Raw genomic sequence first — 15,099 nt, forward strand, 5'->3', positions numbered from 1 at the left:
TGTGCTCTCATGTCCCACAAAACCTACTGTGCAAAGGATGGGTGACAGAGCCCTTAATTAACCAACCAATCAAATATAGTGTATAGCGGAACTTGGGGCGTATTTAAACCCGGTGCGGTGGAATAAATTGTCAAATTTACGAAAATTGTTTGCTGAGCACATCCAAGGTTTGAGTTTTTAGCTGTTTGTAAGGTAAGTTTGCAATATTTTTCTTTATTATTTCGGCCGTGTGTAATCCGTTATGTTCGTTTTACCCTGGGTGTTACCCTTGCAAGCAGATACTTTTTTGACATAAGATACTTTATTTGCTTTAAAAACAGTGTAGAGAAAAAGCACTGTCAAATAAATTTTTTTCTAGAAAGACTCAAAATTACTCAAAACGCGTTACTGGGTGAATATAATGTAATTCAATAGAAAGCACATGCACATGATACGGTAATTTGCTTTAAAAAGAACCAGAGCCTAACATGTAACAAACCCATTTTTCACTAGAGAGGAAGGGATTATGAATAAAGTAATTGTAATAAGCTTTTGGCTTTGTCGTATTGGGTGAGAAGCTTTATTAATTTTACAAAATGAACAGAGAATAATAAAAACAAACAGAGCCTAAAAACAGAGCAATAATACGTAACAAAATCAATTTCATATGGAAAGGTTTCTATACAAAAACGATTCTCTTATAAACCATCATGCGCACAGTTTCCACCTCGATACACCTGAGCACACATTTTCGTCCAAGAGCTTCCAAGTAGAGAACAACAAGCAGTGAATGTCTCCACCACAGTCTTTGATTACACAACATGGTTGAGTGCATAGAAATGTAAGATCTGTGGATCTTCTAGCTGAAAAATGGGCCTCTTTGATTGGTTTTGTCGAAACCGCAAGTGTTCCCTTAATCCAATCAGGATTTTTTTTTTTATATCAAACGATATCAGCTTGACAAGGGTAATTTTTAAATGAAATTTGTTCACTGACTACCATTTATCAAAGATGGTCTTGTGACCAAAGAGTGCAAAAGTATTTGACGTGTCAGATGGAATCTGAAGAAATATATTTGGAGCTTAGCAAACCAAGATTATGTTTGATTAAATATTAATGATTTCAGTATTTTGATTAATATGATAAATAGTTTATTTGTATTCTGGATGATATCGACATTGATATAGTATGTGTTATACAGTTTTCAAAAGAAACAAACCCCCCAAAATTGTCAAACAATTCTTTGTAGAACTTGACAATACATTTTGTTGATTTTAAAAATTCAAACACATGTGAATAGAAAAATCGTTTTTCAGTCTTAAGGGGGTACTACACCCCTGGCCAATTTTGTGCCTATTTTTGCATTTTTCTCACAAACTATAGCGCATTGGTGACAAGTAAGATATGTATATTATAACTACTGCACTGAAAATTCAGCAACTCAAGGCAAGTAGTTATTGATTTATTGATCAAATATTGATTTTCCCTCATTTTTGACTGTAACTCCACAACTGTTGTCTGTGCTGAAATAAAATTTCCAGTGCAGTAGTTGTAGTCCTTGCCCCTATAATATACATATCTTACTTGTCACCAATGCGCTATAATTTTTTTGAGAAAAATACAAAAATAGGCACAAAATTGGCCAGGGGTGTAGTACCCCCTTAAAGTCCCATTAACAAAATAATCACATTAACTCCCAAAAATGATGCTTTAAAAAAGATGCATTTTGCACATCACTTACAGGTAATGTACAAAACGTTCTTAAAATCAATGTTATGATTGATTTAATATAGTGTTTTTTCTTTCACCTGTCTGTCTCTGATCCCTTAGTCACACATGCAACCACCATTCAGTGCAAAACAATGATTTGTAAAAAATTTGACATAAATGAGGTTTTCTTTGAAGTTATTAATCAGCAGTTGTTTCGAAATAATAAAATCACGCATACATTTGGCCAAAAGGGTAAATATTTGCCTTGAAATATCTTGCATCTTGATATAAAGTGATGGTTTTCTAGCTGTCATGATGTGGCCACAAGAGATTGGCTGAACATAAGAGGAAATAAGCTGACACCCAACTGCTGAATTCAACCAATGCCATTTTCTTCTTTTACTTTTGCTTTTATCCAAGAGAACAATTTCTGAGTTATCGGACACATAAAATAAAAGAAAGCAAGAACATAATTAAATCAATCAAATCATTGATCACGGCCATATCTTTTTCTGAAAGCATCATTTTGAAAAATGTGATCCCTCAAATCAACGAAAAGTATGTCAAGTTATCCAAAAAATGTTTTGTAATTTTAGGGGGGGGGGGAGTTTTTGAACTCTTTATAATTTTATTATGTCTTATCATTTAAATACCATCCGCAATTTACACATTATCTGATTATACCTAATTCTAACACCTACAATTAAAGTCATAATGTGTGATTTGCTTCACAGCGACGCCCTCAATTTTACTCGGATTTCTACTTTTTGCATAATTATAATGCCCAGTGGTGTACTAAAATACCTCGTAAAAGACTAAGCCTGAAGTGCTTTAATAACAGTAAAATTTAACTTTTTATATTAAAACCGGGTCGACCCGGTTTTATTCAGAGTTCATCGATCGACTGCTTGCTAACATCTCCCGTGGATGTCAGCTTATGTGTACACACGTCGAACGCGATGCTCCGTGCAGTTTTGCGCTGGAATGAAATCGCAATTTTCTTCGTTATACCTCATTTGTTTGGCTCGAAATAAAAAAGGGATAACGTGATCAGTGAAAAACAAACATTTAAATAGGAATCTATTCTTTATGAAAATCACACATTATTGCTTTAATATATTATGTCTCTTTTTTGCCACTGAATTATTCGTAATTTTAATTTTTTTTCTATTTTCTTTCCCTAAATATTTTAGTTTTAGGAGTATCCGGGATTTCAACTCCAACCGGTTCAGAACCATCGATGCCTTCTTCATTGACGGTGGGGTTCACCTCTTCCATAGCCACAAGCATGCAGTATTCGACGTTTGGATCCACCTCGAGATGAATACAATCAACTTCATCCGGTGTAAGGCGACTATCATCTGTAAAAAAGTAAAACATAGTGTAATGTTTGTTGTTTATTATTATTATTATTATTATTATTATTATTATTATTATTATTATTATTATTATTATTATTATTATTTCTATAGCGCTGTACAAATAACACAGCGCTTTTGCTCCCAAACATATGGACAACAACAACAATCAATTGAATATATGAATACAAAAACCACCCAAGTCCATACTGTGGCCAAATTGAGTTAAGCATGGGAAAGTGTTGCAATACATAGGCCTGTCATATGTTTGAAAGAACAACTCAAATTCATCCTCTGTGTCTATTGAGCATGTGAAAATTAGCATGTATGAAAGAATCAACCCAAGTCCATGATTTGAGTCTTGTAACACATTGATTGAAATCCAGTATGTATAAAAGTCCACTTGTAACATCTTCATTGCTGGAGAGTGACTTTTGAAAAAAAAATGGGTTTAATCAAGAAAAGTGTGTGGTTTATATTACATGGCAGAATGCTTATCAACATTATACATAACTGTGTGCTTTATTTTGTATTATCTTACTAAAATGAATCCCACGAAGTCCCTGAAATGCTAATCGTCATACCTAATACAGTTCAACCCACCCATTTGCACGTACAACTTACCATATTGACCAGGTAAATCTAACTGAAAGAATTAAAATAATACACAGGTTTTTTTCTCAAAATCACTTCCCATGGACTTGGGTGGGTTTTGGATTCATGTATTCAATTACACATTAGGAAAAAACATTAAGGTATGTCTTCAGAAGCCGCTTTTCCAGCCGCAGATTCCGCTTCTCTAACATAAACAGGGAGCTTGTTCCAGACCTGGGGCCCAAAACGGTGAAAAAGCAATCCCCGGCTCTTTTATTGGAGCGAACTGTATGGAGCCTTGTTTTGTCAGATGATGAGCGAAGCCTGGGACTGCTTCTAGATGAATCTGGTACCTGATATGCAGTTGCATATGTGTAAAATGATTTTCACCAGGAACCAATGGAGGGTATTCAACAATTCGGCAGAGCACCTGTCTCGTCCACATGCAAAGATCAGCCTGGCTGCCTTATTTTGGAGACGCTGCATGCTGCAGTCGTTTTAGATCCATTTCTTGGGCACCATACATGAGGGAGATGGCATAATCTATGTGAGACAAGACAGGTCCTCTCCCAGCAAACACAAAAACGTTTTAAAAACGTTTTAAATAAGTTATATTTTGGCTTTTGGTTTAGGTAAAAACGTTTTAACAACATTAAAATGTCGGGTTATATAAAGGCCATGATAACGTTTTAAAACGTTTTGTATGAAAACACACTGCAACAATATTTTTTAAATGTTTTCAAAAATGTTATTTTAAACTATTTTGCAAACATTTTTGCCAAATATTTTGTCAATACTTAAATAACATTATGTTAAAATATTTGAACCCAGCAAACACAGAAATGTTCTTAAAATGTTTTTTTCAAAACCTTTTAATAACATTTAAATGTCGGGTTATATAAAGGTCATGAAAACGTTTTTAAAATGTTATTGCAAATATTTTTGGCAAACATTTTTCGCAAAATATTTTTTCAACCCCAAAATAACATTCTGTTAAGAATGTTTTGTATCAAGTTTTCAAGAATGTTTTTGAAATGTTATTAAAATGTTTTTATACCCTTTATATAACCCGACATTTAAACGTTTTCGGTAAAACATTTTTGTTTGCTGAGCAGTAGATTATCAAAAATGTTTTTAAGGTTATGAAAACGTTTTATACTCTTAATATACCCTTTATATAACCCGACATTTAAACGTTTTCTGACAACCTTTTCTAACCTTTTGCGAATGATGTCGAAAACGTTTTGTGTTTGCTGGGCTGACAGCATGATGACACGCACCCTGGCTAAGAAAACGCCGTCTGCGTCGTAAGTTACCGATGTGAGAGTTGAGAGTTTTACAAATATTACTAATATGGGAAGACATATTTTGAGCTCCATCAAAAACAACACCTAAAACACCATTACGGCTGATAATCGTCTGGATGCAGTGTATCCAATTGAGGGAGTTCAAGATAGTCGCATGAGACTACGCGTTTATGCACTAAGGTCTGGTCGAGACCTTTGACCCAAAATAAATAATACCACATGTATACATTAAAAATACCACATATACATTGGGTAACAATAAATCATGTTTTTCTTGGCTAATAAATATTTTTGAAGGTATTTGGTTTAACATCGGAAGTGACCACTTTTAAAATGACCTTTACCACAAATCTGTTTACAATTTAAAGACACTAGATAATAACGTTTTTATGCCCTTTATATAACCCGACATTTAAACGTTTTCTGTAAAACATTTTTGTTTGCTGAGCAGTAGATTATTAAAAATGTTTTTTAAGGTTATGAAAACGTTTTATACTCTTAATATACCCTTTATATAACCCGACATTTAAACGTTTTCTGACAACCTTTTATAACCTTTTGCGAAAGAAGTCGAAAACGTTTTGTGTTTGCTGGGAATGCACGTGTGCAAATGGCGTACTCTGCTACGTTATTTGTGGCAGAAGAAACATTTTGAAGGTATTTCGTTGTACACCGGAAGTCACCCCTTGATTACCTTTGACCCCAAATCTGTGTACATTTTAAAGACATGAGACAACGCATGTGTGCAAGTGGCATCACTCTGCTATACGTTTTACTTCATAATAAAACGCTTGACCAAAAAAAAAAAAGTTAAATCCCGTGCAACAGTTGCCTCCAAACATACATCGGCGCGGCCAACGCTCTGCAGGGTTTATTGTTCTATTGTTTCCGATTAGAGCGCTGACATATTGGAAAATGTTGCCAATCAATATTCATGAGAGTGTACATTCAACGTCCAGTTTTCGAAATTGGGTGACTTGTGTTTGGCAGGTGTGAAATACATCTGAATGGGCGTTTTAATTACATAACGAATAAAGGCATTGACATCATCGAATGGCTGCCCAGTGCTGTTATGTGTTTAGTTATGATATAGGCCTAATAATTATTATTAAATGTATTCATCATTCCTTTCTTTTCCCTTCTCTGTACTTATTCTTTCCTAGGCCTACACTTTATCAGTCCCTCGCTCTCCTTGTTCCCTTTCACCGTCTCTCTCTCATTCCCATCATTTTCCTTATATTTCTATTTATCTACTTGTCTTTATTTATATCTTTTCATTGCTCCCTTCCTCCAGCCCTCTCTCATTCTCCATATCCCCTCCTCCCCTCTTCCTCCCCCCTCCCCTCCCAAAACTTCTCACAGGGGTGAATCTGCCCCTTCCCAACCCCCGTCCCCTCATTGGGTACGCCACTATTTCTATACCAATCTCATTCTTAAAATAAAATTAAATGGAAATTTCTTAAAAACAACCTTTATATGCCTATACTTATGCTTACATGTATACGTATAGCGATTACAATTATAGTGTAATATAGATATGTGGAAATGGCAGCCTTCATACATTCTAATGTGTAATCGATCAGCAAGCGCATTCAATTTATTTAAATGAAGCGCCTAAAGTCAAGTGGGTGGTAAAATTGATTGCATCGACAGCTAAAGCCTCCTTTATAGACTTCAGACCCACACAAGCACACATTTGAGATACGTGGGAACAATTGTACCACTTTACACATGACTGCCCCTACACATGACTGTATTGTGGTCACTTATTGATACTCGCCTGTTGTGTAGATCTCGGTATGTCGCCGGATCATTAAAAAAAAAATAATGGCGGAACCCACTTTTCGAAACAATGGTACCACTTTATGAATAGCCTGTCGCAACTTCTAATCGGCATAAAACGAACAAAGCATTATTTTATCTATTGCGACTCTATTTCTATTAAAAGCTCTTTGGGTGCGGCTACGAGACAATTCGGCGTTTGCATGAGTGAGCACAAACGGGAAGCATAAAAAGCTAGCCAGCTTAAATACACGCTCCAAAAGAACAGAATCTCTTACAGAAATAAACAAATTGCAATTAACATACTATTCCGGTCAGATTTCTTCAATAGAGACACAAAATCCTGTAGCGTTCCAGACTGAATATACTCAGTGACGTCAACAGATCCATCACAGTTCTTGTCGATAGATGACCAGGCATCAGCTATGGTGCTTTTCATCATCTTTTTCGTGGACTCCTCAATGTCCTTGTGTGAAAAATAGATTCCCGACATATCGGATAGAAATGTATCCGCTGATGGGCTGTTTGATAAAATGCATTTCCTCCTGAAAAGCGAGAGAAACAGACAAAGAAGAGTGAGAAAAATTGCATGACTCTATATTTATTATGGATGCATGTCTAACAAAACAAGTAAATAAAACCATTACGTTTCGGATAATGTAACATAATTATGTAAAATAAGATTCTAGGATATGAGAGAGCAGCGTGATGTGCTCCAATTTGATCATTTAAAATTGTTTACAATTTAAAGCTATTTCATGAGAGATGGGAACCCCTTTCAAATAATCATGCAATAGTTTGGTATAATGACATCTCTGGTGGAATCCCGTTTTGATTAAACAAATTCAATCATATCTATATTTGGATTTTGGAAATTCCCATATGGCTCAACGTGACCATTTTATTGCATGATATGAAAAATGCCTGTCGGGTTATAATAAAGTGAATGTTAGGGCCATGAGTTATTAATAGCTGGGATTTTACAAGTTCGGTATACAAGGTAAAAAGCAGGATGTTTTCGTGGCAGATATTAAAATAGGAAGTTAGCTGCACGTGATCTACATGAATGTAGTGCAGCATATGTGTTCACAACTTCGAAAAGTTGGAAGCAGTCAAGAGTTAAGGAGATATAATGTGGATTTCATCAGAGAAGCACAGTCATCCCAAAACGATGGATTGGTTTGGTTGTCGTCGTCATACTGATAACTGATCCAATTAGCTTCTGAATTCTGTGGAACGGAATGAAGGGCTATTCCCGAGAAGCCACGAGTGAATAGTGAAAGTCACAATCATTGCCAAAGGATTTAGTTTGATGAGGAATTGCAAAGTTGAATCTACATATTATTTCAGAGAGTAATCCGGAACATTGAGTGCAACAGAACCTGAACCAACAAGAAGATTGCTGGATAAGTAACATTTCTAAATCAATATTTTATTGATTCTGAATGATTGTATGTGCAAAGCAAATCATACTTTCCTTTTCATTAAAGATTTAGATTTGGTTAACTTAATCAAACCGTGTGTTCTTGTTGTGCAATCATGTGAGAACTGGGAAAAAGTGTATTTGGCCTTGAGTAATTCCGATTCTTTACAGAAGGAACATCAAATGTGAACTAAGACACAGGCAGAAGATGGAAATAGCTGACAAAAATACTGCTTCAAAACTTTTGGAATGTTTTCCCTAGGTGATAGGCTTATTCGTATTCATACGTATATTTTCCGACTATTACGTCTCATGTATATGACAAAACCACAAAATTGCAAAAACATTACATAACGTTGTTAGAATTAAGACATTGTAATAACGTTATGGCGTTGTGTATTACCATGATTACTATAAGCATATTGTACTCACTTGCACGTGAATTTCATGATGTCACCGTTCTCAAAGTAAACCGTTTTATACTTTTCTTTACATTTGTAGCGCTGAGGCAGAGCTGCTAGTGACTGACTAACTGCTATAAATACACACGTGATGAATATTAGATTCCTCATATTGTTTCTCCTCCTACACCTGAAGATGAAATGGAAGTAAAATGTGATTTACATAACGACTTGCAGCTGTTCTCAAGATAGAAATATAAGGAAATTCAAAAAATTGTGAACACAATGCTTTATTAAAATAAAAATGAAACAAAATGCAGTCCTAATATAGTCGGTTTCAAAGTATATTATTATTTTCAGGTGGATAGTTTTGCCTCTTGAAGAATTTCATATTCGCCGATTATTGTTCTATTGGTGGTACAAAATGAGATTAGGGTGTTGGTGGCAGGGATCCATTTTTTATTTTTGAGAGGAAGCCCGCTCATGATATATTTTTTGGCTTCAGAAAAAATATCTGGGGTCAAAAATGTTACCAAAATGACGGTCAAAATCTGCTCTAAAAGTCAAAGTTTTTACGACAGCACAAACTTGTTTAAGGTTAGCAACTATTTTAAACTGTTGTGATTTGGTAGTTCACAGCATCTTGCGAATAGTAATGAGCTTTGGCAAAAATTGCATTGTTCATTTCATAGCGAGTGTGTAGAAGAATTCAAATATCACAGATATACTTTTATAGGTCCTGTGGTTCTTGAGTTATGTTGCAAAGAGGGCTGAAACAACAACACTTTTATAAAAGGTACATAACCCATTAAGGGGGTACTACACCCTGTCCAATTTTGTGCCCATTTTTGCATTTTTCTCAAAAATTATAGCGCATTGGTGACAAGTAAGATATGTATATTATAGGGGCAAGGAGTACAACTACTGCACTGGAAATTCAGCAACTCAAGGCAAGTAGTTATTGATTTATTGATCAAATATTGGTTTTTCCTCATTTTTGAGTGTAACACCACAACTGTTATCTGTGCTGAAATAAAATTTCCAGTGCAGTAATTGTAGTCCTTGCCCCTATAATATACATATCTTACTTGCGCTATAATTTCTGAGAAAAATGCAAAAATAGGCACAAAATTGGCCAGGGGTGTAGTACCCCCTTAAGGGAGGTGTAAAGAGCGAACCGTGGTTTGGATTGCAGAGGGAGGGTGTCTGCAAGAGGCACAGCCATCAGAAAATGAATAACTGAGATCGCGCGCCAAATAAATTTACTGTAGTAATTTTCCAAGTCTTTAAAAAAATTAGGCACAGGTGGGAATCGAACCCGGCACCTTTCGGTTCTGAACCAACGGATAGTACCACTAAACCAACTTCCTATCTGCACTAAAACCTGTGATATTAATTCTTGATAATGCTTTAATAAATCAATACTAATGTACGATGTCATTCAAATAGAAGTATCAATCGATAAATCTGCTCACTCAATCATCAAATAATCAATCGAAAAATAAATAAATAAATAACAAATAAATAAATAAATAAATAAATAAATAAATAAATAAAATAAATAAATAGGCTAAATAAATAAATAGGCTAAATAAATAAATAAATAAATAAATAAATAAATAAATAAATAAATAAATAATACAAAAAGAAATTATAAATTAGTTTTTCTATGCCCTACGCTTGAAAAATAAAGCAGCATAAAAAATGCTGGACGCACGCTTACGAACAAGCGAAAAAATCACAACGCCTTAGACCGCTCGGTCAAGGAACCACACAGCCTACTCGATGTCAAAGAAATATATAACCCTCTAACGTTACGCAATATTAGCACATGTCTGCGGGTAAAGTTCCTGCATAATAGAAAAGCACGAAAGGTGCACAAAGGGCCTTTCCCTGAAGTCATACTAACCAAATAAATATAAACGTCATTGACATGTAACCAATTCTTTGTATACCTTGATAGAGTCAACCATGCAGTCAACATATACAAAGAAGTATATTATTAGGCGTAGACGCAATCATCAATGCGGGAAGTATAGAACCATATTCGCCACTCGTGTACTTTTTGAGTCTACGGCTATTCCGAAATCGAAAACGATACTTATTCAGAGCCAATCTACATTATGTTATTTACAAAAGCCGACGATCAAAGTAAAATTATAAAAGCAGGAGGACCAGATATCAACGTTAAATCCATGTAAGCTTAAAAACGCATCGAAAACGCAAAAATGCAGTCATAAAATTTAAAATATTACTAAATCACCAAAACTAATTGTAACGTAGGTATGCAGAATTTTCGGAAAAAAACGCCCCAAAATTTAAAACAAACATGAACCTTCTAAAATAAATACACATTGCACTTGGTGACCCGGTCATTACCTGGCACTGTGATTTGGGATTCCTCATCGCTTTCTCTCTCTAGTTACCAGTACTTTTAGTTTGCCCTTACCCCAGCCCTTAACATCAATAAATCAAGCAAGTTTTCAACGTATATGATTTGTAGAATGAACTTTTGCAAAACATCAAAGTATTTTTTTTTAAAATAATTGATTTAGACAATGTAAATCGATTTTTTTAAAATCTGCTTCGACCAACAATACCTAATCTACCCTTAAGCCCAGTCCATAATCATGATAATGTTCCTCTAATCTTACGGACATTCGTATAGGCTAAAACACATAGCTTCATCCACCTTTTATGACTCGTCACCTATAGGTACCAGTACCATTTTTTTTGGCAAGCCGTTTGGAAATTTTACCCCCGGGGGATCATAATTATTGCACAGCCCCTTACTGTAATACTTTCATCATGACCAAAATATAACTGTTTAATGTTCCAAACTGTGGTTCATTTAAATAACGTAATTTAATTGTACACGCTTGGAATACAGGTAAATATAATCCACCAAAAAACGTTGACAACGTAAAGAAAGCAGCAAGTTTAAAAAGCCCCACCTCGGCTCACTTTTTGAAACTTGGTCCCATTTGTAAAAGATACTGATTTAATCTTTGTCATAATTATCAACTTGAAACATTTCCAGAAGTGTTATGTATCTTTAATGTGCCGATGCGATATTAAGTTGTTAGCATTCTGGAACGATCAGAAAAGTTATTATGTTGTTCTTGGCCAATATCCTATATATGTTTTGTTTTATAATAATTATTAAGTTCATGACCAATGATTGAATTAAACGAATAACAAGTAGGCATGTTAATGGCAATGATGCTATTGTTTAAACGTTAAAAACACCGATTTGCTGTTGATATTCAAAATGGGACCAAGTTTCAAAAAGTGAGCCGAGGTGGGGGCTTTTTAAACTTGCTGCTTTTTACGTTGTCAACGTTTTTTGGTGGATTTTCTTTCTTTTATGACAGTAAATAATTTAATAAAACTTTATCAGCCGTTTATTTTGAAAACTTGCTGGTCACTGCTACCGCGTGCCTGTAATGTTAATAGGGATACATATACATTTTAATATACTTTAATTATTCAAGGCAACTAAGAAAATGTAAATATGAACAACACATACCCAATGTTGACGATGCCAGCGAGACACAGAGTCAGTCCGATTTACTTCAAATTGAAACTATGTAGCAAGGCTTATACTACGGAAGCGTGTAAGTGCCACGACTTAGCAAGATAATTATGTTTTAATGATTGTGGTTTTTGTAGCCCTGCGGGGCAATCTAGTTGGATATCCAAATTTCGCGGTTGATAGTTCTTTGTAGCCCTGCGAAGCAATCTAGTTGGATTTCCTATTAAGCGGCGGTTGTTGGCGGTCTTTCGCGGTTTGTAGTTTTAATTTCCCTCATTCTTCTTGCCCTACCCTCAATCGGGGGTTAATTTATAATTTAAGCTTGTTGGATAACTATACTTCGCGGTGTGTGGTTCTTTGTAGCCCTGCGGGGCAATCTAGTTGGATATCCCTAGTGAGCGGCGGTTTTTGGCGTTCTTTCGCGGTTTGTGGTTTTAATTTCTCTACTCTATCGGTGGCTAATTTGTCTTTTAAACTGGTTGGATATCCATATTTCGCGGTTTGTGGTTCTTTGTAGCCCTGCGGGCAATATAGTTTGACATCCCTATTGAGCGGCGGTTGTTGGCGGTCTTTCGCGATTTGTGGTTTTAATTTCCCTCATTCTTCAAGCCTTGCAGTCTCTAGGGGGGTAATTTATAGCTTAAGCTTGTTGGATAACCATACTTCTTTGTAGCCCCGCGGGGCAATTTAGGTGGATATCCAAAATTCGCGGTTTGTGGTTCTTTGTAACCATGTGGGGCAATCTAGTTTGACATCCCTATTGAGCGGCGGTTGTTGGCGGTCTTTCGCGGTTTGTGATTTTAATTTCCCTCATTCTTCAAGCCCTGCTCTCTCTCGAGGGTTAATTAAATAGCTTAAGCTTGTTGGCTATCAAAATTTCGCGGCTTGTGGTTCTTTGCAGCCCTGTGGAAAATCTTGTTGCACATTCCTATAGGCTGTGCCAAGTTGTTCTGTGTGTCCGTGGTGGGGACAGTCCCTCCTTTCAATAGGCCTTTGTGTATTTGCTAATTTGTCTTTACGTATGACTTTAATGGCCTTCCATATATGGTTGTCTCTTTTTGGATACGTTTTTGTCCCTGCTGGCCTTCCATATTAGTGGAACAATTTTTCACACCTATAGAGTGTATGCTACAAACCAACCGGAACGGTATAACAATTGAAATGACAGTCATGTAGGAATACAGTTCTACGATAGCTGAAGATGACAGAGGGACAGGTCTCTAGATCGATTCAACAACCATTCACACATATTACATGTTTTATTGTCCTATTATCATGCGAATCGCCCCGTGGTAGGACAGAACTTTATTTAAATGAGAAAATATTGGTAACCTGATCTAGTATTGTGTTATTCAGATTGTTGTGTTGTTCAGATTAAAATAAAGAAAGAAAGTAATAAAGAGATTTCTTTTATTATTTGTTCTGCTAGCGGCTGCACTATAGGTTTTTTTTAAAAATAGGCCCTTAATATAATAAATAATAAACCTGAGAATCAAACAGCTTGCTTTGATAAAAAAATAATAATATCACAATAGCACTGGATGATTAAAATTGTGTCATCCTTGATTAATGACAATAAAATTATTGTTTAATGCAATATTGAAAAAAACAGTTGGTCATCGGGTTTCGAACTCGGACCCCCGGATCCGGAGTCGAACGCCGAAACCATTGAGCTACGGGACTCTGATATAAATGGGTCTGTCGAAGTACATTATTTATTATATGAATGGGTGCATCGTCCGGAAAGAACAAAAGAATTTTGAAAAACTTGATTTTTTGGCGAATGGGGCTCAGAATTTTTATGTAGGGTATCTCAGAAAATGCTATGGTATAATTGGAAGTAAATCTGAAAAAGTAGTGTGTAGGTGATTGCCCGCTAGTGCTGTAGCCTTGTCCAAAAATTCTGGATCAGCATTATTTTCCACTAATTTTCGCTATGAAATACCGGGTGAAATGAAGCAAAAGTGTTTGTTTATTATTAAACAATGGTTGACTGTAGGATTGGTGTCCCTTTTTGAATTAATGAGTTGTCAAGATATTAGATTTGGGACTCTAAATAACATTAAACATGGTTTTAGATACACTTTGTACCCAGCGAAAAATATCATAGAACAATCGAAGTCAAGTGTTTTAATGTTAGGTGTAAATATAGTCTCGCGGGAGCATCTTATTAGTCTTCTTTAACAGTCTTTTTTTTTTAAAACTTGCTGGTCACGGCTACCGCGTGACTCTAATATAAATATATATTATCAGCAAAGGAACAAAGCACAAACATGTATAAATCAATATACATAAAAGGCTTATTGAAAGTTATTGCGTCCAATTTTATTACGAAAATCGTAATGTTTTGTTATTATGGCATGTCGCCGTCCAGTCGATTTCTATTGGTTGCATGAATGCAACTCCATTTACCTCTGACGGTGTGACCGAATGACCGAAAACTTAAAATGAGGTGTCAGGTCACTATAAAATTGCTATGGAAATAATTTAACTGGTAAAACCATCATTACTTGCTCTGCCACTAGATTAGGCAATTCTATCCCAGGAGAAAACTAACACTTTTTCCTACCAGAATCATACTTGGTACATTATGTTACTTGGGTTAAAAGGATCAAAGAAAACCTAAGATGGCGCCTTAAATTACCACCATTACAAAAAATTATTAAAATAACATATTTTGACATCTTTGTGTGAATCAAATGCCACCATTTCACCTAAAATGTATCTAGATATAAGCAAAATATACAAACTGATTAATTTTAATCAATATCTCATGACTTGACCAAGAAATATTCAAATCGCTGCCATTTGCACTGAACTGGTTAAAAGTCATTGAAAAAGAAACGTTTTGACTTCTTTATGTGAAGTTAATGCCACCATTTTCGCCTAAAATGTATGAGCAGAATATACAAACAGATTAACTTCGGTCAATGTCTCATCACTTGACCTTGAAATATTAAAAATGGCTGCCATTCAAACTGTACTGGTTCAAAATCATTGAAAAAATAAT

The 15,099-nt window shown here is 35.3% G+C and overlaps 1 protein-coding gene across 1 annotated transcript; it reads right to left on the reverse strand.

Annotated features, from left to right (window-relative positions):
- Nucleotides 1-2,393: 2,393 nt before the first annotated feature.
- Nucleotides 2,394-7,259, reverse strand: LOC140172691 (uncharacterized). Its single transcript, XM_072195826.1, has 2 exons — nt 7,037-7,259; nt 2,394-3,050 (listed from the first exon to the last, which is right to left on the reverse strand). The coding sequence occupies exons 1-2, from the start codon at nt 7,221-7,223 to the stop codon at nt 2,857-2,859; spliced, it is 381 nt and encodes a 126-aa protein (XP_072051927.1). The 5' UTR covers nt 7,224-7,259; the 3' UTR covers nt 2,394-2,856.
- Between the last annotated feature and the right edge of the window lie 7,840 nt (nt 7,260-15,099).

This window comes from Amphiura filiformis, chromosome 2, assembly GCF_039555335.1.
Source record: "Amphiura filiformis chromosome 2, Afil_fr2py, whole genome shotgun sequence".
Taxonomy (NCBI): Eukaryota; Metazoa; Echinodermata; class Ophiuroidea; order Amphilepidida; family Amphiuridae; genus Amphiura; species Amphiura filiformis.